Source organism: Mixophyes fleayi, chromosome 4, assembly GCF_038048845.1.
Source record: "Mixophyes fleayi isolate aMixFle1 chromosome 4, aMixFle1.hap1, whole genome shotgun sequence".
Classification (NCBI taxonomy): Eukaryota; Metazoa; Chordata; class Amphibia; order Anura; family Limnodynastidae; genus Mixophyes; species Mixophyes fleayi.
The window spans coordinates 59,918,185-59,942,606 of record NC_134405.1 but is presented as its reverse complement, the minus strand read 5'-3'; the positions used below and the strand labels follow the sequence as shown (position 1 = coordinate 59,942,606).

Sequence of the window (24,422 nt, the reverse complement as noted above, 5' to 3'; positions counted from 1 at the left end):
GTAAATTCAGAGTCCCCTGCTGTTTAATCCAGTTTAATTTAGTAGCAGTAGGGAGCCCTGCCTCCATTTAAAGCTTTGGAGTTTGTATCGTGTCGTCTGTTCACCACCAGCCATCCATTTATTAACCATTCCCATTCTGGTGCAAAAGGGGGATTTATGGAGAATAAATCAACAGCAACATTAATACATAGACGTATACCCTCCCAATCAGCCCTGACATTAAATAGCATTCACATTTAACAAATAGGCCTATTTCCTCCCAATAGCATTCACAAATAATAAATATGGCTCTAAAATTCAGTCCCTCACTAAATTCATAGCCCACCCCAACTCAGCCATGTCTTCAATTAAAAGCCCCCCAAACCCACCCCATCTTAAAATAATAGTCTCATAACCCCACCTTAAATTAATACCCCTCCATCACTAAATGAATAGCCCATCACCCCAGCAATAAATTAATAGTTCCCACCCTTATCCTCAACAGAGAAAGTCTGAACCCTCACTCTCCGCACCCCCCAGCCGCATTATATTAAGAGACCCCAAGCTGTACCTTTTTCCATCCTGAGATACACACTGTACGATTCCTCTGTCTGTCTACCTTGCAAATGTGTGGCTCCAGAGTGCATACATACATAGTATGGAAAATTACATTAAGTGCAAGCACTCACAGAGAGCTATCCTACAGTACTCACAATTTGTGGTCTGTGGCATGGTAATGGAGGAGGGAGCCAGGGAGGAGGTGCAGACCATGGCCCCTAGCATCACTGCTTGCCATATGTTACCGAGAGCTGAGCCAGTCAGGGAGCTAGGGGTAGGTCTGTATAAAGCACCAGAGAGTAGAATATGGTGGCTAGTTTGGACCAACTACTAAGAAGGCTCCAGAAGCCAGTGCTGGTCCCATAAATTAAGAGTCCACACCCCTCTGACTTTGTGCCCTGGGGGAGGGGCACATATGGTACCACAGGAGGGGTGACAGTGTTCTTCTTATCAGTCTCCAGTGACATAGCTGTGTGCCATTGCTCATACAGAAATAGGAGGGATGGCAGTGTTGTTATAAGTCTCCAGTGACATACTTTCCATGTTGTGCAAGGTGGTGAAACCACTCTAAGGGCTAGCTTTACTAAGAATCGAGTTTGGCGGCGGTTTGAAACCATTCGAACTAGTCACCTGTGAACTGAGTTCAGACACTGCTAGCTTGAGTAAAGTTATTCCCTTAAATAGACTTTTGGAAAAACAGCTTGAGAAATTGAAGGAGGAGATTAAACAAATCAATTATGCTAAGTGTGTCGAACTTGTAGATCAAGTACTTTATTCGCTTTGCAGGATCCAAGAGTATTCAACATCTTGAAATCGTATCACTACATTTTGGCAACTATGCTTGATTCTAGGTTTAAGAGCTATGTCTCCTTATTTCCAACTGTCCCAGATCACAAAAGATGCAATGAGCTCCTGATGAGCAAGTTGACAGCTCAAGTGGTATGTGACACAATAGTGCCCCCTCCTTCAGTTTCTTAGGCTACTGCTGCTAGGAAAAAACTAAGCTTTTCCAAGAGATTCAGGGATGATGCAAGTGAGTCAGCAGAATTTTTTGACATCTGCTCTAGTCTAAAAGAATTGCCCAATAATTGTGGCACCTCTGCCGTAACTCCACCTGTTCCTACTATCAACATCCAAAGAACAGTGGCGGATTATTTTAACGACAGCATAGAAATAAACACGTCAGACAGTCCCTTTACATACTGGGAGGAAAAAAGGCAATTTTGAGACCCATGTACAAACTCGCTTTGCAATACCTAAGCTGCCCACCCTCCAGTGTGTACTCGGAAAGAGTTTTCAGCACAGCTGGGAAACTTTTCAGCGATCTGCGTAGGAGACTACTTCCTAAAAATGACGAAAAGGTGATGTTCATCAAAATGAACTGCAAATTCCATGAGAAAGGTCCTTACTGGTAATTACATCAAAGTACAGAGACTTCTGTAATGGTGGATTCCTGCAGGGATGAATTAGTATTGTGTGAGGATGATGACAGTGTAGATTGCATGTGGTGGGATCTATCGAAAGAAGGAAGCCACCTAATGCTGGAATTCTTATTAATATTTTGGGTATAATGGCATGTTGGCAATTTTATGTTTTTCTACAGTAAAGTTTCACCTTTATTAGAGAGAGGTTTTTTTTTCTTTAAAAGGGTAAATGTGTTTTGTTTTTTTTACATTTTTGTTAGAGACTTCTGTAATGGTGGATTCCATCGGGAATGAATGAATATTGTGTGAGGGTGATGTACACACTGATGAGGGTGAGGCTGAAGATGACAACATCTTGCCACTGTAGAGTTCATTGCCAGCACTGTTATCTTAGTTGCCTTAAGCCTATTGTTAGCTTGTTTTTCGGGGGCCCAAACAAACCAAGCACTTCAGCCACATAAGTGGCACTCCTTGTCGCTGTAGTGCTTGGTTTGTTAAAGTGTGCATGTCCTTTTTAAGATCCAACATAAGGGTGGCTGGGAGGGCCCAAGGACAATTTCATCTTGCACAACTTTTCTTTCCTGACATGCTGTGTGCCACTGACAATGTTTCCTAGGTGTGATATAAACTTCTGTGGGATTGTGCCATTCTCTAACCAGCCTCTTGCTGCAGTCTTACAGTTCATTGACAGCACTGTTAGCTTAACTGCCTTAAGCTCATTATTAGCTTGTTTTGTGGGGGCCCAAACAAGCCAAGTACTTCAGCCACATAAGTGGTACTCCTTGTTGCCGAAGTGCTTGCTTTATTAAACTGTACCTGCTACCCCTCCTGTTTCTGTGTGTTTGTTAAACCTTTTTAACATAATGGTGGGTGGGTGGGAGGTCCCAAGGACAATTCCATCTTGCACCATTTTCGTTTTCTGCCACTGCTGTGTGTAAATGTTTCCTAGATGTGCTATGAACTGCTTTGTGTTTGTGTCGTTGCTCTTCTTTGGGTGAAAGTGTATGAAAATAATATTGTGACCTGTGAGGTGGTCAAAATTGACTGGAAATTAGTGTTATTGATGTTAATAATAATGTAGGAACAAAAAAAAGGGCAAAATTATGTGATTTTAGCAGTTTTTTCTAAAATATACAGATCCAAAACCAAAACCAAAACACGCAAAGGCAGTTTTGCCAAAACCAAAACACGAAGTTAATACAGATCCAAAACCAAAACACGGGGGTCAGTGAACATCTCTACTATAAATATAGCTAAATCTGTTCTAATAAACTAAATTGCAAAGTCCAATATATAAAACTATACAACACATTTAAATATGTTGATGATCCTTTTCTTTCATGGAAATGTTAAATGCACACTAACTTTTTAAAGCTTTCTCATATGATTTATTGAGCAAAGTGAAATTTTTAAGTCCAGAATGAAAACTGGATTTGGCTTAATTAAGAAACCACACTTCACCAGCTGGGACAGAGAGCCCAAGATCTGGAAACCATAATTCTCCTCTGCTATAAGGAGTTTTACACTGGGAGTCTTTTGTTGCTCAGTTAGAAGAACTGCGGTCCTTATTGTTTTTCCTGTTTGCACTTTTCTCAGTTCTTTGTAATATTTTCTATTCCTTACTTACTTACCCACCCATTCCTTCATCCCTCCTTCTCTATACATTTTCATGTGCCCATATATTCCACCATTTGTTGAATAATTCACTCCAAGCTAATTACACATTTCCCTCCATTCATTTTCATTCCTGCTTTCTCCTATTTGATTCTGGTGATATCTCCCCCAATCCTTGGTATTGCTGTAAATGCACCAGCTCTAGGCGATGCCTAGCTTATCCTTTCCAACTGCCCTACTCAGGTTCCAATTCACTGTCATCATTCCTGTTCTCTTCAATTCTCCTGTTCTTTTTAAAATGTTCACTAACAAAGCTGTAGCTGTACATGATCTATTCTACTCCTCCACCCTCCATATCTTTGCTTTAACTGTAGTGGAAGCTGCCATTGCCTGTGGTGGGCTCTCGTTCTCCGATATCCTACACCATGTGGGTCATGGTGGAGTGGTCGGTCTATTCTCCTCCCGCTGCTAATATGAGGTGTGTTCCTGCGACTCTAATGTTTATTTTCCTTGTATTCAGGTGCCGCTGCCCAGCTCTTCTATCCTCTCTGTTTATACGTTGCTGTCATCTACTTCCCACCAAGCTTTATGCTTTCTTCCACAGCTTTCCTATGTTTTTCAATCCTGGCTATCTTCTGACTCTCCCACTCTCATAACTTTCACAGTACAACAGAGCAGTAGCTATACAGCCCCACTCCTTGGGCATTAAAATAGTAAACAGCTAAACTTGATGCTGACTCCTGCCCTCTGCAACCCCACAGACCTCTGTTTAGTTTAAGTGCCAACTCCATGCACCCTCATACAACCCCATGGTAACAGTGTACCCAAGAGTGGAAGATCTAATATATAAATGCTTAGTGGCGTGTGTGTGTGTGTGTGTGTGTAAAAAAAAACCAAGTTGCAGCGCCACTGACCTACTAAATTCTTAGTGTGTGTGGGGAAAAAAAATTCAAAAAGGGCTGAAATTTGGTAGGGCTCAAACTCATTTTCATGAGGTAATTTTACCTCATGAACACACATTAAAAAGGCCGCTTGCGTTGGGAACTAACCCTCTTCCCCTGAGGCCTGGGCTAGGTCCAAATGCATGACAGGAACCTTTTTAAGACCTTAAGTAGCTTGATTTGACTAGAATGCATGAGTATCATGCACGGGTTAATTTGTGGAGAAATATTCCTTTTATTATATAGAGCAACATGGAACAGAATAACCTGCATCAGTGGTTCCCAAACTTTTGCAGTTCGCGGCACCCTTAGAGTCTCCAAATTTTTTCAAGGCACCCCTCCAAAATAATTATTGAGCAGTCCTGTTTTAGAAGTAGTTGGGTCAAAAAATTGTAATAAGTATTTAGGTCAGGACAGAAATACTTATTTAGTTGTATGCAAAAATGCCCCCTCTGCATCCAGACACACTGCCCCCTCACACGCTGTCCCCTCCTCTGCCCTCTCACGCTGTGTCCCCCTCCTCTGCTCTCCTCCTCTGTCCCGCTGTCACCATCCTCTGTCCCGCTGTCACCATCCTCTGTCCCCCTCCTCTGTCCCACTGTCACCATCCTCTGCTCTCCTCCTCTGTCCCGCTGTCACCATCCTGTCCCCCTCCTCTGTCCCGCTGTCACCATCCTGTCCCCCTCCTCTGTCCCGCTGTCACCATCCTCTGCTCTCCTCCTCTGTCCCGCTGTCACCATCCTCTGCTCTCCTCCTCTGCCACCATCCTCTGTCACCATCCTCTGTCCCACTGTCACTATCCTCTGCTCTCCTCCTCTGTCCCGCTGTCACCAACCTCTGTCCCACTGTCACTATCCTCTGCTCTCCTCCTCTGTCCCGCTGTCACCATCCTCTGTCACCAACCTCTGCCCCGCTATCACCATCCTCTGCTCTCCTCCTCTGTCCCGCTGTCACCATCCTCTGCTCTCCTCCTCTGTCCCGCTGTCACCATCCTCTGCTCTCCTCCTCTGTCCCGCTGTCACCATCCTCTGCTCTCCTCCTCTGTCCTGCTGTCACCATCCTCTGCTCTCCTCCTCTGTCCTGCTGTCACCATCCTCTGTGCCCCTCCTCTGTCCCGCTGTCACCATCCTCTGTCCCCCTCCTCTGCCACGATCCCTCTCACTCTGCCCCGCGCAAGGCGCCAGCCATAAAAAAAAACAACACAGAAACTTACCAATCCGTCGGGCGCCGGGACCCAGCAGCCTCCTTTCTCCTGCAGCTTGTTACTGACATTCAGTGACAGCTGTGGGAGAGAGGAGGCTGCTGGGTCCCGGCGCCCGACGGATTGATAAGTTTGTGTTTTATTTTTTTTTTATGTCTGGCCCGCGGCACCCCAGTGACAGCGCCGCGGCACCCCTGGGAGCCGCGGCGCACAGTTTGGGAACCGCCGACCTGCATCAATGAAACCAGCTTCACACCTTCAATAAAAGGACATTTTCTGTTCAGGCACCAAATCATAACCAGTGATTGGGTAGGACATTTGCTAAAGTATTGTGACAGGATGGACTGCCTATGCCACCCTGTCTGTTGCTGGGCATCGGCTGGGCTTACTTTGCCACCGTTCGCTTTTTTTTATCCCAAATGCGCCCTCTAACCGCAGTAGGAGGGGATTAAGCTGCTGCCACCACTGGACTCCTTCAGGGCATCCAGAACCGCGTTCCTTCTGGGTAACGGTCGCTGCTAGGGTACCACCTTGCTGGTACACATGACCTCTTCCTATAGATCGCTGTGGATGCCTATCACACTGGCCAGAGCTGCTGGGTAGCGGACAGAGCGGTGGTACCGGAAAGCTGGGTCCACACCGCCAGTACAGCCGGGAACGGTTTAGAGTTGGGTCTAATCTGTAGGTCACAGGAATTTCAGCAGGGAAGAAGTTGTCAAGCAGGTCTTTAAATCAAGTGATGTTTATTTGTTCAAGTGCCCTGATAAGGACAGTTCACACTGGTTTAAGGTACCAGTGATCAAGAAGTCAGAAGAAACAAGAACGATATATTTCAGTACAAACCAGTGCAGTTTTATACCGTTTTGGACACAGCCTCGCAGGGGGCAGCCAGCCCCCTGAAGTCCGAGCTATTTTTAGTATCAGGATGCAATATGTTTAGCCAAACATGGATTTAAATGCATTTTATACTTAACAAAATTTGCAGTAATCTGTGATATCCTAAATCACATTGGTCAAAGATTTCCTTTCACTTTAAACAGGATACAGGTAACGGCTCCCTGTTGTGTATTCAAGTGTTGGTCACTCACATTGAATAGACTTACTTAGCATCTCCTGTTATCCGAAAAACAGACTCCCTCGCCACATATGCCTAATTGGAGATTTCCTCTAGCAAAGTTACAAAACACAAATGAATCTCTTCCCTGGCTCTGTCTCGGCCATAAATACATTTCCTAGAAAAAAAAACAAAAAAGTGCACACAATATAATAAAATAAGTACATTTCCAATACACAGTATCAAGCATCATTACCTTTGCAATATAAATTGGCACACTGTGCTAATAACTTAAATATATCATTACAATAAGTTATTTATAAGTGATCCAGCCACAAGTATATATACAAAAGTATTCTGAACTGTAAAAATACAAATGAAAGGTCTTTATATATAGTTACCTGAAATGAGAAATATGTAAAGAAATATTTTTACAAGACAATTAAAATAAAGACCAAGTGCACAAAATGATACAATTTCATTCTCTCAGGTGACAATTACCCCCAGGGACTTGAAACACTGCTGCTACATCAGTCTCCTACTGCCGAAACCAAAGCAATTTTTTTTCTGTTCCAAGCATGGAATGCAAATGTTGTAATTGTGTTCTTAGATACCTATGACCTATACTTCTCAGCACACGAGGTTCAGGTATAAACTGAAACTCTCACAGTTAGGTTGTAAGTATGGTCCAATAAATAAACTAATTTGCACATTTCCTTGCCCAAGGCACTTTTATAATCCTTCTATATTCAAAAATAGACCCTCATAATTATGTGCGGCCCTCCAGCCTTTAAAAGGGCCGCACAGAGGAAGGCCACACTGCACCGTGCAGAGGTCGGGCGATGCTGGAGTCAGCTGCCTCCGTTCTGAGATTGGGATGCGGCTAGGGGTCACAGGTGAAGACTATGACGGGCTGCCCACTGCTGGTTTATCAGATATTTATCAGGACAGACAGTAAATGTTAAATGCAGTCAGATAAAGACCACATCTGACATGTATAGAGACACTGTCCAACAGCACTAATGGTTCCCTAATGGATCTGAAGGTTTAGCACGAATACTGAATAGTCGAATCTTTCAGATCTGGTCACTTATGTGTATGTATGGCCAAATCTAAGAGTGATCTGGCCGCACAGGAGTGAGGCCAAATGGCCGAATCATCTTAAGCGACTCAGGTAGGTGCCAAAGGACAATTCCCCATTAATATGTTTAAAACATATTCCTTTTATTTATATTAACGCCACAATAATGGGGCTTCTAGAAACAAAGCTGCAGACATGCAGCCAAGAACACAAACCTGTCTCACACTCTTGTGCTTTATGTCCAGCATGTCCAGCATGGAGCAGTCACAGGTTCTTTTTTTGGGATATAGTGATTGTCTCTATATTACACTTCTCAGTCTTCCTACGTCTAACTTAATGTCCTCGTTTTAATAAGCTGCCTCCATGATAAACTAAGGTCTTATTCTATTTAGTAAGGTATTCTGAAGACCAGACCTCCGGAGCCCTGCACAGTACCACTGGTTATAACAAAGCAAGGACTATAAAAGTTGCAATATAACCTTTATTTTCCTGCTAATAACACCTTTTCTATGCAACCAAGTATCCTACAAACTCCCACCTCTCTTCCCTCTGGTGTTGCAGACATTACATAAGCCAGTTATAAAATATCCGATCCTCCACCTTTTTGCTTTCATCACCACCGTGAACATCTCCAGATGACATAACTGATATGTCATTAAATTCTCATGCCTCATCCTGTTGTCCTGAGAAAATACTGACAATAATCCAAAGAGCAGTTTCAAACATAAAAGATTGGATATGACAGAGAATGGAAAGAAGACCATACACTTAAATCATTCAAAAAAATATTTATTGTATATAGACAGATAACAGTTCAGCACTTTAAATATATTGTCATTTTGCATAACTGAAAAACAGCTGCCGGAACAGCTGTGAAAGATGCTATAAGGCACTCGGTAACCGCTGACCTGCTGTAGGCGGAGTGCAGTGTAATGTACGCCTGGACTGCAGGTCAGCGGGATGATATAAATATAATATGACAAATATCATGTCTATCCCCCAATATATGCTACATACTTGTAGAAGCAACTTCAAAATCACGTGTTATGCAGAGGCTCCATATTACGTTTTTGGCGCTGTTGAACTTGGAGCCATCGCTCCCACATATTCTGCAGTTTCCTATACATACCAATGAAGGTTTGTGCTACACAATTTGAGCTGTATGTGCATAGAATACCAGTTTGCATGCAGTCTGAATGCAAACCTAAGATTGAAAACACAATATTGCAGCTCAGGTGACTGCTTAACAGCCAATAGAAGAAGACTTTAAGCTCCACCGGCTGCTGGTGGGTTGTCTACCCAACATCAGCAATATTGATTAGGATAGAGCTCGAGCGACAGTCCTGTAAGATACCAGACATTGTCCTGCTAGCCTGGCATGATGATTATGTTCCTGCTACACTAGTGCAGATGCAAAGTAACTGGTCAGGATTCACTTATGCTGTAAGGAGGAAGCAGGATTTGGCAGTGTGCATCACACTACATATGTGGTTCCCACTCACAGAGGTGCCATCTACAGAAAGTCAGTGAGAGTAAACTAAATGATTACGGCATAGAGATTAAATATAAGTGCCCCAGCAGTACAGGCAATGGGCTGGGTGTTTCCAGTACAACGGAATCGGAGGAACAACTCCTCAATGATATACACTGAGAAGGTCCAAGTCTATCTGACGCTCTGGGACATGTGTAGTGGAGTTAGCATCTCTTCAAATATTGCACCCTTTACGTTGGATCCTCGCAGATTGGCCTCCTGGAGATCACACCCAGAGAGATCACAGTTCTGGAACAGGAAGAAACAAAAAACAAATCAGTAAATCAGCCACTAGTTTACTCTGCCAACTGCATGGGATTCATTTCCATGTAGCTGCAGCGCTCTGTTTCCTCTCTACAGGTACTGAACTGACCCGTGCCGTGTGACCTTTGCTCTCTTACCTCCAGGTCTGTTCCTGCCAAGGTGGCACCGCGCAGGTTACAGTTCTTCAATTTGGCGTTTTTCAGGGTTGCCACCCGTAGGTTTATCCCAGTCATCTGACTGCCCTCCATGTCAACACCTTTCAGATTAGCACCTGACACAGATAAAAGGACAGAGTGAGAATCCTAGTATTAGGCATTAGTACAAATGTGGACACTGGCTAGAAGTATCTGCTTTCTCTACAACTATTACCACATATATTATACACTTGGTTTCTGACCTTCCAGATTTGCTTTCAGGCCAGATGGGTCCTCAAAGTTGCAGCCTTTCAAAGAGGCTCCTTCTGCATTAGAGCAGAGCATCTTCACACCCTGTAGATTCGCTCCCTGCACGACAAAAACACCCATCAACACCCATAGAAAGTGTACAGTGTCATACGAGTCACTGCAGGGTCCTAAGCTGCTGCAGCAGAGGACAGGCATCCTGTGGCTCTCTCATACACATACTGCTTCTATACTACACATGTCCTTACATCCAGCACAGACCCAGAAAGATCTGCTCGCTCCAAGCAAGCTCCGCAGAGGTTGGCTTGAGTCAGGTTGCAGTTACTCAAATTCGCCATCTTGAAGTTTATATACCGCAGGTCCAGACGGGAGAGATCCGCTCCACTAAAATTCAGACCCTGCAAAGTGATCAGGCAAAAGATTCAGATCCAAATACAGACTTTCCCACTAGCATTCTCCTGTGTCTATCACTTTGTCAAGAAAAAAAATAAATAAATAATAAAATAAAAGGCACGCAATACAAAACACTGCAAATAAAAAGCATGACCTGTTCACAAAGCAGCAGGAGAGGCTTTCAGGGAATTTGGATAATTGCCCAAATAACAAGCATTTACCCATTGTAAGCTACAGCCAGAGGAACTCTCTTAAGCTTCATTTATTTCTGTGTTCCTATAATGTAATGGAATAGGTCAGCTGTATATAAACAAAATCTAGTAATAAATAATAATCTGTGATCATCGCAGAAGATAGCCTGGCTTCCATGGGTGAAAGGAAGTGTCACAGGGGAATGGCAACAGCTATTACATATTCCTCTGGTGCACTATAGGTCCCAGCAGACTCTGGATACAAGGGCTTGCTGGCACTTGTGGTTCCTCAAGTGCCAGCATGACGTGGCAGCCATGGGTATACTATTGCTTTTAGTACTACAAGTGCCAGCATGCCCAACCACTTAATGGCAGCCTGGGCATGCTGGGACCTTTAACACACTACAGACAAACTGCTGCATTCTAGCATTTATTTTTTGACCCCACAGCCTCCCCATCAGGGATGTGGGAATAACCTTAATACAATCAGCACGCGGCTGGTTATTCCTAAAGGCGCATCTGTTGCTACTTCTTCCTCAACACAGTATGTAAGGCCTAATGTACTCAGGCTACACCAGCCTGCCGCTGCCCAGTTAAGACCTCTGCACGTAGCAAGCACATGGGGGCACAATACTTGTTTTCTATGCACCTGCAATAAGGACAGGTGCATTTTATGTCCAATTCTACCTGAGACCCTATATATTCATCTCTTAATATTTACATCAAACAAATACAGGGACAAAGTGAAAAATAAGATTAAAAGTGCTTATTTTGGTCTTGTTTGTTTGGCCAGAAACAGATCCTGTTCCTTAGTGGGCATAGTAATTAAAACAAAACAACTATACTACTCAGATTAGCGTCTGTCACTCACAAGAATGCAGCAACCATCAACCTAGCTCAAGATAATAACTGGTAAATGTTAGGGGATTTTTAATTTATAATATTTTTTTTGTGGTCATCACTTTTAAACATTACCACATTATTTCCTCTTATTGGGGGGTGATTATTTTATCTCTGGCTTACTCATTACCTGACAGCGAAGCTCTGATTTGGTTGGGGTGGCAAGGAGAAACCGGATAAACTCTTTGCGGGAGATAGGGGAGTGGTCCTCCGCAGGCTGCGAATTCTACAAGACAAAACAGAAGTTTTACAGAACTGAATATATAGGGAGTGATAAATCCTTTCTTACATAAATGTTATCCAACATCCCAGGGACTTCCACATACAGTTAAATATATCTTATAAGAATACATTAGTATTATTACACTAATCTCACCTTTATAGCCAGCTCCAGATGTTCAATCAGGGAATCTATACCGAAGAACTTGGCTTCCTCCAGAACTCCTATAAGACAAATCCTTAGTCAGATACCCCTTGTGGATTGATAGAAACTAAAGCAAGAGCGAGCTCCCCCCAAACTGCTCACCCAACAGATTGACTCCGTCATTGACTATGAGCTGGCCATGGCGTAGATAGTTTAGAATCGGCTCAAAGTATTCTGGGCTGCGGTCAATCAGAAAAGCTCCTCTGTGATCCCTCTTGTTCCCCCAGGCATCTGAAGACCAGAAGGAGATTGGGTACTCTAAGGTGACTTACTAAAAGAGCACTGCCTATAGAATCAGAGTTCAATGCACAGTCGCTCAATTTTGTTTTTACTATTCATCTATTTGTCCAATGTAAAAAGGAGAAATTTTCTGTAGCGTGTACCCAGCCTTAGCAAGTCTGATTACAGTGTTTAGTTTGGCTACACAGTCAATATTTGTTTTTATATCTCTGTCCTGTAATCCCATTATCTCCACATAAAGTTCTCCTTTCTGTCATCTTCAAGTATAATAATACAACAGTCTGCATGCAATGATAGGGGAAGTATTTACTGTGACATCACATGGGGCATGGACAGGTCTGAATGGACTGGAAAATCACAACTCAGTAAGAGGGTGATAGACCACAGCATACAAATTCCCCTCTACTAGATACTATTAAACAACGTACATGTTTGAGGTCAGAATGACTAACAAAATATCCCCCCCCCCCCCATCAATCCCCACCCCCTCCATCTGTGTTCCCACTGATTCACAACACACCTCTATCACTGAACATGTGTGACAGCATGCTGTCCGGCTCCTTACTGACAAGCGTTGACCTACGGAGAAACGCAAAACGAAGACAAGAAAATTCAATGAACTCTCATACTGACGTAGAGAACTTTACTTTAAAATTAAAATGTCTCCACGTCTCACAATACTCTATATTCAGCACCTCCCTCCTTCCAAATCAAGAGTCATCTTTACCTTGTAGTGGTAAAATATCTGCCTCCCACATTGAGCGTCAGCCAGTCCGTGTGACTCCCTGTCAGCTGCTCTGTGATCATAGGCTCATTCTGTTCATCTGGAAAGAGAATGTGCATGAATGAGGGTCAACAAGAAGAGCAGAACAGCACAAGAAGAACCGGTTTACGATAGACTTTCAGTTCATAACTTCCAGTACATACCGATGTATTGCAAGCAAACTGATCATGGCAATATAACAAACACAGTGATTGCCTTAAAACATCAGCTAATGAGCCATCTGTGTTGAAAACTGCAAAGAGCTTTTACAATGAAATAGAACAGGAAGTAATTAAAGTAGAAGGAATGTTTTGAACCGTGCTATCAAAACGTACATTGTTTTTTTGTTTTTTTTACATTTTATTTATAAATGCAGCAATTAGAACTGTAAAACATTGTGACACTTCTAATATAGTCAAATAACATAGTACCAAATGGGGAACGTAGAGGAACAAAAAAACAAACAAACCCCAAACCATAGTGTAAGTATCGTTCATTATCGTATTTTTTTATAGAATACGTTCGTACTCGATCATTATTACTTTTCTTTTGGGAAAGACATATACCTGCAGTGTATGGGAAGTGCCATGGGTAGCAAGATGTCACCTAGTATACCAATCTTTTCATGGTTAAACTAGAGGAGGAATTCTTATCAACTTGCACAATGAAACATCTAGAATACTTCCATTATATTGACGATTTGCTACTAATCTGGACGGGCTAGGAAGATGAGCTGCTGATTTACAATAAAAACTTTCACCCAACCATTAGACTCACTCTTAACTACTCATGATCTCAGATACATTTCCTGGACATGACCCTATACCAGTGTTGGCTAACCTGTGACAATCCAGGTGTTGTAAAACTACAAGTCCCAGCATAGCCTTTCAGCAATAAGCTGCTATATATTTGCAAAGCATGCTGGGACTTGTAGTTTCACAACATCTGGTGTGTCACAGGTTAGCCAACACTGCACTATACAATAAAAACAATACTATACAAACATCAGTCTATTCTAAACCTACAGGCCGCCCAGCATATTTGAGATGGAACATCTTTCACCCAGGACACATAAAGAAGTCCATCATTTACAGTCGAGCTCTGAGATACATTCGGATTTGTTCAGACAGTGAAGACAGAAAACAACACCTGCTATCACTGAGGAATACATTCCTACGAGGATACCATCCAATAGTTATAGATGAACAGATCCACATTGCCCCAAGAATCCCAAGGAGTAGCCTCCTGGATTATAAACAAAAGGAGGTTAACAGCTGAGTGCCCCTAGTGGTCACTTACAATCCCTACATGAACATCTTGGGGAAAATTGCTGCTGACCTTCAACCCATATTTTAGAGAGACAATAGACTGAAGGAAATATTCCCAGATTTACCTCTCCTTTCATACAAACAGCCTTCAAATTTAAGAAATCTCCTTGTTAGGTGTGCCCTCTCATCAGAGACTGACAAATTCCCTTGCAAAAACAAAAAATGCATAACCTGCACCCATGTCCTACCAACAAACACAGTCCACATACCAAACACACAACGGGACTATAAAATAACTAACACATTCTCATGTACATACTCCAGTGTGGTGTACATGATACAGTGTACAAGGTGCCCGCCCTGAGGGAATATACATTGGAGAGACCAAGCAGAAACTGCAATCCAGGTTGAATTTACACATACACACAATAAGGAAGTCTCTGGACACCCCCGTGGGTAAACACTTCTCTGGACCAGGACACAGTATGACAGATTTAAAGTCTTAATCAAAAAAAGGTCTTTTTAAAAATGACAGGGAGAAAAAACATGGCAATTCAAACTGATAAGAACATTCCAGTCATTAACTCAAGGGCTCAATCTAACACCTGGATTTATGACCCACTGCATGGACACAGTTCACACCCCACAGTGACTCCAGGGGGTAAATGTATCAAGCTGTGAGTTTTTTGGCGGGTTTGAAAAACCAATCAGATTCTAGCCATCATTTATTTAGTACATTCTACAAAATGATAGTTAGAATCTGATTGGTTGCTATAGGCAACATCTCCACTTTTCAAACCAGAAAACTCTCAGCTTGATGCATTTACCCCCAGATCTCTGAACTCTTAAGACTTTTACTCTTTCATCCGTAACAAAAACCTTTGTTTTATTACTTTAGCTTATCTTAATCATGTATCCCCCTTGTCCAAATTTCTTGACGTAACAGCTCTTAGATTTTGTGCCTTTTCGTCGGTTATTAATTTGTAAACTTGCCTGATGAAGGGGCCTCTGTGTTGTGAAAGCTAGCAGAAATAACCATTTTTTGTTAATACTTTTGTCTTTTTTGAGATGAAAGTATTTAACATCACATAGATTTTTCTGCCTAACATGGTACTGCAATAATAATCCAAAAAAAAAATTCTACATATTTTTATAGAATGCCAAATATGAAAATAGTGGTTCCAGAGGAATGGTCATTATTTATACAAAGTCAAGCATATTCTATAGTGCTGTAGTGCTTTTTAATGCTAGTGAACGGTCTGGTTGTTTACTGCAGTAAGAGGCAATCAATCACTCCATACATACAGGTATGGGATCTTTTCTCTGGAATGCTCGGGACTCAGGATTTTCCAGTTAACAGGGTTTTTTTTTTTTCCTTTTTAGTAGTAGATTTTATGCATGATGTTCTAAATTACATGAACACATTCGACACGCACTGTACTTCCGCAAGCAATATTTTGGGGACATCTGAGCCCATGAAATATTGTATACTTTATCTGGTCTGGAATAAAATTACTCCTTTGGGAGTACTTCCTCCTTCACCTGACCAAGTGGTGGCCTGTTGGTGCTTTGTATATCATGATAGAGTACCTCATTAATACTGTAAGTAATCACAATGAAGTAGCTAAGGAAACTCGCACCAATGCACCTTCACTACTAACCCCAATAGCTTTCCTTACACTAGAGAAAACGACAATATTAATAAACAAATTAAAAAACAAAATAAACTGAAGAAATAAGGGAAAGTGTTTTAGGACAAATTTCTGGGAGCGCAGAAAATGGTTGACTATAATCATAAATACAATTGTGATAAAGTGTATTTTATCCTATTTCTGTCTAATTAAGCCATTAAAAACATAAAACATAAAACACTATCTACTTAAAAATCCTACCAGAAAGAGTATACTTATCACAATAAAAATACAAAGTTCACTCACATATGCAAATAAAAAAACCCCAAAAAAAACAACTATTGATGTTTAACCAGAGCACAGTAAAAGTGCATCTGGTCACACGGCTACAAAGTACCCTGGTGATTGAGGGCTAAGCCCACAAAATAAACGGCTTTAAAACTGGACATGAAATCATGTATGTGGCAGAATATATAGGTAGTATATACTGACTTACATTTATTCTATAACCTCAGCCTTTTCTGAATGGGAAATAGCATGATTGCTCCCAAAGTGTGCAAACACAAAAGCTCTAAATGTATATTTTGGCATTGTTAAAAAAATAGCCTACTTCAACATAAATTGCTGTTGATTCAAGTCATCATCATCATTTATTAATATAGCGCCAACATTTTCCGTAGCGCTTTACAATTGGGGACAAACATAAAAAACTAAGTCAGTGATTTCACATGTGAGATAGACATTCAAAATACATGGCAGTGTTCAGTAAGCAACATGTGAATTATTTTCATCATAAACAAAGCAGTACAGTTAAAATTCAAGGAAAGGTGAGATATTTCAGTTATTCCTGCTATATAAGAATAAAGAAAAATATTTTTTATGTTTAGATCCACATTTGAAAGAAGAGCAATAGAGAAAGAGTAATGCTGTATTGAGGAACATAATTCTAAACTCACCTATGCAAGGCTCCCCATCACTCACGTACAAGACATCATCATCTCTGAGACAAACAAAAGCAAAATAAAATACATTCAATGAGACAAAAATAGAACATAAAAACACAAAAATAGTACACAAAATAATATGGTCTTTAATATCTGAATGTTCTGGATAATATTAAAAAGTGTAGACAATGAAGTTACATCACAAAACTTCTGACCCCACATTTCAGGAACTGCACGGAATACTATTATTAGGGGATTTAGGGTGGTCCTTTCAGCGTTGTGTGTCGGGCCAAGTTGTGTTCAGTATGTGTACAGCACTAGCTACAATTACTTCCTCTTATCCATAGTACATTCCAATACAAACAGTGGACACAAAGAACATTCATAGGGAGTTATGAGCATCAGTGATTTACCAATGTAATATTAATAAGATAACTTGGGCTTCCAGAAAAATGTGCTCATTGCCAATCTCATGCCACACTGGGCAAAGTCAGCCAAAATAAACACATTTCTAGGTTTAATTTTTATTCATATTGCTATGCATAAAACACACTTGTACACAGAGGTGTTCATTTTAATAATTTCACACACCTTCGCAATGCCTTTTCAAGGTGCTTTCCTGCTGATCATTAAACAAAATAATGTAAGTGAATGGACCTGTACACACACACCATCTGGCAAGTATCGTGTAACATACATTGTGATGAAGTCTGCAGCATTAACGCTGGATTAAATAAAATGGGAATGCTCATTTAGTATAGTACACTAAGCTGCAGGGAAGTTTTGTGGCACATTAATAAACACACTTCTAACTACCTTATAACCAAGCACAAAGTAGAAGGATTTGTCTAGGTTTCTTACAAGTGTTGTTTTTACAATGCCCATGTGTGTAATCTCCGTTGAGCAATACTCCACCCATCTATAAAAATATATTCCACCAGTAATTAAAAAAGCAGCCATAAATGTAGTAAGACGATGAAAGGAAACTGCCTCCCCAGGACCAGGACTATGTGACAAATCCAAGCCTGAACACACTAATACCGGATTAAGGCAATATCATCAATCTGTCCTCCTCTTTCATTATATACAATTGTTGCGTGGATTCCCAACTTGGTGCTGGCGAGAGACAGAAGATCTGAAATTGATGCTCCATACAGTGAAACAACCTGCCATGGAGAGATGAAGTGGTAACAGATTATATATTAAATGAGGTCCATCATTTATAGACAAGTTACAATAGAAAATGAATAGCAGCAGAGAAGGCATGCATGGCTATAAGATTCAACTATAAAACATATAGTACTTTATAGCACAAGTTACAAAATAAAAAGCTATAGTTGACAATGTAAACCACTGCCATACTTTCATACATTCTGACCATTTAAATAGCCAAGGACAGACACATAATTATTATACCTAATGCATATTTCTTAGCAGACTTTCCAAACATTTTTTTAGAAAATGGAGCTTAATATAAACAAATAGAAAACTGCAGAAACATAATACAAAACTTACAATACACAGCAAGTAAAAGAACAAGTAACAAACAGCTAAAACAACACACAACAGGGATTGTGATATACACTTTTGAGCCAAACATCTTTTGGGACACAGTGGAGATTAGACTATAAATGTATGCACGGGGGAAAAGTCTGGGAGGAGTGGGGCCACAGCAGGGGCACCCGGGGCCACAGCAGGGGCAGGAGTCTACAGCACAGGGACAGTTGTTAGATCTGTATTCTATCACTACTCCTCTAATCTAGAACACCTTCTATTTTCATACCATGCGTATCACTGTGGCAGTCACGTACCTTGCCGAGCCGGGAACTCCCCTTCACGAACAGGGTGACCCTCTTCATACTCTGGTCTCCCTTCTAACTCCGGGCAGCTCCCTCAGCTAACCCGGAAGAGAGGAACTGAGCAACGTGACAGGTAACAGGGCGGAACAAGCACATTTTGTCTGGGAGGAGGAGTTAAGCACCAAGCAGATGCTGATTGGATGGAGACAGAAAGCTGTCGTGGAAGGGCGTGCCTGTAAGTTTTTGCTGACAGCCCAGAACTCGTAACCATTCAAACGCCATTTTCGAAGCTGGCAGATAGCATTCAGACCTGCCATATTTCATACTGGCAGTGTGGGCTCTTTATGCTTATGTTTCCCTTTAAATTCTGGGACATTAGGACAAGACAGTGCATAAAATATAGCTGCAAAAATTTTGTTGAACAATTTTATGTCAGTCAAGCATTCAGATTTGCAAAAACGTAATGAACTATTGTGTTTTTATTTATTTTTTTGGAATAGAATTTACATTTTATGCCCAATATAAAGATGGCGTTTTTCTTATATTGGCTGGCACATACAATTGCTATCTGCGCATGCGCTGTTTGCCGCTAGCTCCCAGACATCTAAAATTTTGTAACGGTTGCTCTAGGCTGATATCCGTCCGCGCACTATTACTTAGTGTGCCGTTGGCTTTGTGCCAGTATATGTTTGCACTTTCGTGCCTAGTCGTTCAATAAACGGCATTGCTTGCGCCGAATGTGGTGTGTTTTCGTGTGTCGTTAAATGGGTGTCCTTGAAACTATTTAGGTGTGGCGGAGGAATCTGGGCATAAAGCGGCCTTTTTGAATTCGAAGCTGGGAGAGAAGGTGAGAGGCTCGTGCGGCTTTTTAGTTTGTATCCTATATATAATACAGTGCATGTCGTCTGTCTGCGTATATAGTGTGCACATCACCATGAGGGGTGCAGCTTATTCCAGTATGGTTTTATAGGGCTGGAAGTGTATTATACACATCATATGTTATTCTACAGGGGGCAGTGTACTATACACAGCATGAGTATGTTCTTATACAGGGGGCAGTGTACTATACACATAAGTCTGTGGTCCTGTGCAGATTACATTCTATACACATGCATTTGTATTCACATGGTAGTATACATTCTATGTCTATATTTACATAATTTACCAATTCACCACACTTGTCTCAATGCTGCAATGTTACTTTGTGCTTGGCTTATTTTGTGATATTTCACCACTCTGAAAGAAAAGTGTCCATTTGTTCAGTTTTCAATTATATGATGTGTTGAAACCTGTTTATCTACTCCTCATGTTCCTGTCTTCAAAATATTAAATGTAATTCACGGATTTGCAAAAGTGCAGTGTTAATTTTTTTTTTTGCAAAAGCACCAATTTTTACATAAAAGTGTATATATCTCCCTATATATGCCCAAATCTCACTGCCCCAACCCCCCTCTCGCTCCATCAATCCTGACCATCTCATCTGCATCTCCCCTCCCCCCTCCCTTTCTCTTGTGCCCTCTGGAACAACAGGTCCATCTGCAACAAACTGTCCTCCATCCATGACCTCTTAATCTTCTTGCCATCACTGAAACCTGGCTTACTTCTTCCGATACCGTCTCCTATAGGGGCCTCTCCTTCACCCACTCCACCAGACCGGCCGAGTGTCCAGGAGGCGGTGTGGTCCTCCTCCTATCCCCTAACTGCACTTTTCGTGTCATTCCTACTTTACCTTCCCTCTCCTCCTCCTTTGAAGTACACTCCCACTCCATCTGTTCCTTCTCCCCTATCCATCTCTGTCATCTACCGTCCCCTGGGCCCCACCTCCCTTTTCCTTGGCATCTTCGCTGCCTGGCTCCCCCACTACCTTTCCTCTGACCTTCCCTCCATCATACTTGGCGACTTTAATATCCCTATTGACAACTGTTCTGACCCTGCCACCATCAAACTACTCGCCCTTTCCTCCCCCCTAGGCCTTACTCAGTGGACATCTTCCCCCACCCACTGTCTTGGTCACTCCCTTGACCTTGTCTTCTCTCATCTCTGTGATCTCTCTGACTTCTCCAACTCTCCCTTCCCACTATCTGACCACCATCTCCTCTCTTTCACTCTGTCCTCCTCCCCTGCTCCTGCCTCGCCCAAAGGCAACCTGGATGCCATTGACCCCACCTCTTTCTCCTCCTCTCTCGAAACTCTCCTTTCACCCCTTCCCTCTCTGGCCTGTCCTGACCAGGCATCCTCTCTGTACAATCACTTCCTCACCACTGCCCTGGACGCTGTTGCCCCGACCTCTTCTATCCGCCGACACCGCATTATTCCCCAACCCTGGCACTCAAAACTCTCCCGCTTCCTCCAAAGGTGCTCTCGCACTGCTGAACGCCTCTGGAGGAAATCTCGTTCCCTGGCTGACTTCCTCCACTTTAAATTCATTCCCTCTTCTTTCTGCTCTGCCCTCTCCCTCGCTAAACAATCCTTCTTTAAGTCCCTCATTTCTTCTCAGTCCTCCAATCCCTGCCGCCTCTTTGCCACCTTCAGCTCCCTCCTCTCCCCCCCCGCCTTCCCTCTCCACTTCTGACTTCGCCACCTTCTTCTCTTCCAAAATTGAGGCTATCAGACTGAACATCTCCTCCTCCCCTTCTCCCGCCACCTTCATCGCTTCACCTCCCCACAACAACCAACTCTGGTGTTCCTTCTGTCCTACAACTGGTGAAGAGGTTCGCTCCCTTATTCCTTCCTCTCCACCCTCTACCTGCCCTCTCGATCCCATCCCCTCCCACCTCCTTCGCTCTCTCTCTCTCCAACGGCCTGCTCTTACCTCGCACACCTTTTCAACCTATCACTTTCCTCTGGTGTAGTACCCTCCTCATTTAAACATGCTCTTATATCTCCTATCCTCAAAAAACCCAATCTTGACCCCACCTCTCTTGCTAATTATCGCCCTATCTCTTCTCCCCTATGCCTCCAAATTACTTGAGCGCATTGTCTGCAGCCGCCTAACCAGGCACCTCTCGGACAATTCCCTCCTTGACCCTCTCCAATCCGGCTACCGCCCCCTCCATTCTACCGAAACTGCCCTGGCCAAGGTTACTAATGATCTATCAGCCAAATCCAAGGGTCACTTCTCCGTACTCATCCTCCTTGACCTCTCCGCAGCCTTTGACACCGTGGACCACCACCTCCTGCTGCAAACTCTTCTCTCTCTCGGCCTCTCTGGTTCTGTCCACGCCTGGTTCACCTCATACCTCGCTAATCGCTCCTTCTCTGTATCCACTTCTGGTTCTTCCTCCTCCCCCTACCCTCTCCCTGTAGGTGTCCCGCGGGGCTCTGTTCTTGGCCCTCTACTCTTTTCGCTCTATACTTCCTCCCTTGGTGCTCTCATCTCCTTTGGGCTTCAGTATCACCTTTTATGCTGACGACATTCAACTCTATATCTCTTCTCCTGATCTTTCCTCCACCCTCCTCGCTCGGGTATCTGACTGCCTCTCCGCCATCTCCTCCTGGATGTCCGAGCGCTTTCTAAAAATCAATATCTCTAAAACTCATTGTCTAACCTCCGCCCAGACTCCCATCCCACCATGACCTCTCTATTGTCGTCAACAACACCACCATCTCCTCTGTCACCCAACTTCGCTGCCTGGGTGTCACCCTCGACTCCTCTCTCGCTTTTGCCCCCCACATTCATTCCCTTGCCCAAGCCTGTCGCTTCCAACATCGCCCGCATCCGTCCCTTTCTCTCTCAGGATGCCACCAAAACTATCATCCACGCACTCATCTCCTGCCTCGATTATTGTAACCTCCTCACTGGCCTCCCCCACTCCCGTCTCTCCCCCCTCCGCTCTATACTCAATGCGGCCGCAAGACTCATCTTTCTCTCATGCCGCGTCTCCCCTCTCTGCCTTGCCTTACACTGGCTCCCCTTCCCCTACAGAACTCTTTTTTTCAAACTCCTCACCACCACCTACAAGGCTCTCTCCCACTCTACTGTCCCCTATATATCTAACCTCTCCATTCACACTCCTGCCCGCTCTCTGCCAATGACTGCCGCATCTCCTTCACTTTTATCACCTCTTCCCACTCCAGAATCCAAGACTTTTTCCGTGCGCCCCCCCCCCCCCCCTTCACTGGAACGACCTTCCTCGCTCCATTCGTCTTCTACTCTGTGCTTTCTTCGAACGTGCACTCAAAACTCAACTCTTCCTCAAAGCCTACCGACCATCCACTTAACCCCCCTGGCTCCTCTTGTGCCTGGTCTGTTTACCCTCCCATAGGATGTAAGCTAGCATGAGCAAGGCCCTCTTCCCTCCTGTCTCCTCACCTATTCTTCTGGTCCGTCGTAGCCTGCCTGGAGTTTCTGAAGTGTTGGTACTTTTTGTTCATTGTTCTGTATGGTTTCACCCTTTATAGCCTACTGTTTGTACTGTGTGCGGCGCTGCGGAAACCTTGTGGCGCCTAACAACAAATAATGATGATGATAATGATAATAATATGAAAACATGAGATATTGTGTTTACTTCCCAGCTAAAGTTTTTTGTTTTTTTTTGGGGGGGAACTGGTAATCAGGAGGTGTGCAGTACTTTTAATGAGACGCCCAGATGCACTTTTAATGTTATTACATTGATCGATACGCACTTAGAAGTGGTCTTTCACTAGAACACAAAAATGTGACATGTAATAATGTCTGCTGATGTCCCCTCACACTCATGATTAGTATTTTAGGTGAAATGTTGAAATTAGTGAAGGGATTTAGTCTAAAGCGATAGTAGGCAAGACTTTGAAGATTTGTGTAACAATAGAAACTTTTGCCTGTGTGTAATCATCTACACACTATTGTACAATTTTGCGCACAGAATGTTAACATAAGGGCTCATGCGCACAGGTGTTTTCACAAGTTTGCCCCTCTCCTCAATGATGGCTGGTTATTTACATATTTCCTTAGTTTTAAAAAAATCAAAAACAAATCCCCTTTAGTGAGTTGTGACCACTGCATTTTGATTAGATCATTATGTGCATGTCTTTGAAGGCACAATGCAATCTTGAAGTGTTTACCCTTATGCTAAAAACAAGCTCTTGCTGTGTAAAGCCAGATGCACCATCATGAGCCCTGGCAGACAAGCTGTCTCGTGATGTCACAAAAAAAATATTTTTTTGCTCCACTTTGCACTGTATCCTCATCCCCTGATGTTTTATAGTTAAGATAAATGCACCAATGGCCTTTCTAGTATCATTTCTATAGATCTCTGTGAACTAAATTTTAGAGGGATTTGATTGATTTCTGAACAGTTTGTATGAAAAATGAAGTGCTGGATGATGCTCCCTAGTGAATTGCTACACATTTCAATCAATCATAAGCTAAGTCTATAGCAAGTGCTATGTTTTGTACGTTATTAAGGCTCCATTGTCATTTGGGACTGATGTTTCCACCCTGGGCACTAGAGATTATATAAAGGCGTAAGGGGTATTTAAACCTTTTTGATGACTGGGCTGGCATAGCACAAGTAACATGCGTTTAATGTTGCAGGCATCATTTACCTCTCAGTAAGTATTTCAATAAGCAAAGCCCTATATTTGCTGAAAGGTGCATGAATTGAACATATATTCATAGGTATAGTGATGTTCTGAGCACCATTATTTAAAAATAAATAATTTACAATGTAGTTTTATAAAGGTCCCTAGAGGATGCTGAAACTATGTGTGCATCTAAAGCCTTTATGCACTATGGTGTAGGGCAAAGTGATTTTTAACAAAATTGGCATTATAAAGAGCAGGTAGATGAACCTGTCTGTTTTCTTCCGTAGTTCTGAGTTTGTGTTGTAGGTCCATCTTT

General features: G+C 42.6%; 2 protein-coding genes across 3 annotated transcripts in view; one reads left to right on the top strand and one right to left on the bottom strand.

Moving 5' to 3' along the window:
- Positions 1–8,625: 8,625 nt before the first annotated feature.
- KCTD9 (potassium channel tetramerization domain containing 9) lies at positions 8,626–18,731 on the bottom strand. Its single transcript, XM_075207190.1, has 12 exons — positions 18,614–18,731; positions 17,844–17,968; positions 16,815–16,858; positions 12,924–13,020; positions 12,717–12,775; positions 12,059–12,187; positions 11,909–11,976; positions 11,663–11,758; positions 10,297–10,446; positions 10,045–10,150; positions 9,785–9,918; positions 8,626–9,632 (listed from the first exon to the last, which is right to left on the bottom strand). Exons 1-12 carry the CDS (start codon positions 18,659–18,661, stop codon positions 9,516–9,518), a joined length of 1,173 nt encoding a protein of 390 aa, XP_075063291.1. The 5' UTR covers positions 18,662–18,731; the 3' UTR covers positions 8,626–9,515.
- A 497-nt stretch (positions 18,732–19,228) lies between these two features.
- The window catches only part of CDCA2 (cell division cycle associated 2), a 33,288-nt gene continuing 28,094 nt past the window's right edge, over positions 19,229–24,422 (top strand). For both annotated transcript variants that reach the window (XM_075207189.1, XM_075207188.1), the window contains exon 1: positions 19,229–19,448. The gene's annotated coding sequence lies outside the window, so the exon portion shown is untranslated. The remainder of the gene's footprint in view (positions 19,449–24,422) is intronic.

Excerpts from the sequence above, each read along its gene's own strand:
- KCTD9 (XM_075207190.1), bottom strand. The coding sequence starts at position 18,661 with ATGAAGAGGGTCACCCTGTTCGTGAAGGGGAGTTCCCGGCTCGGCAAG. Across the intron at positions 12,188-12,716 it reads ACACATGTTCAGTGATAGAG|ATGCCTGGGGGAACAAGAGG; the intron begins GTGTGTTGTGAA and ends TCTGGTCTTCAG. Across the intron at positions 11,759-11,908 it reads ATCTGGAGCTGGCTATAAAG|AATTCGCAGCCTGCGGAGGA; the intron begins GTGAGATTAGTG and ends TTTGTCTTGTAG.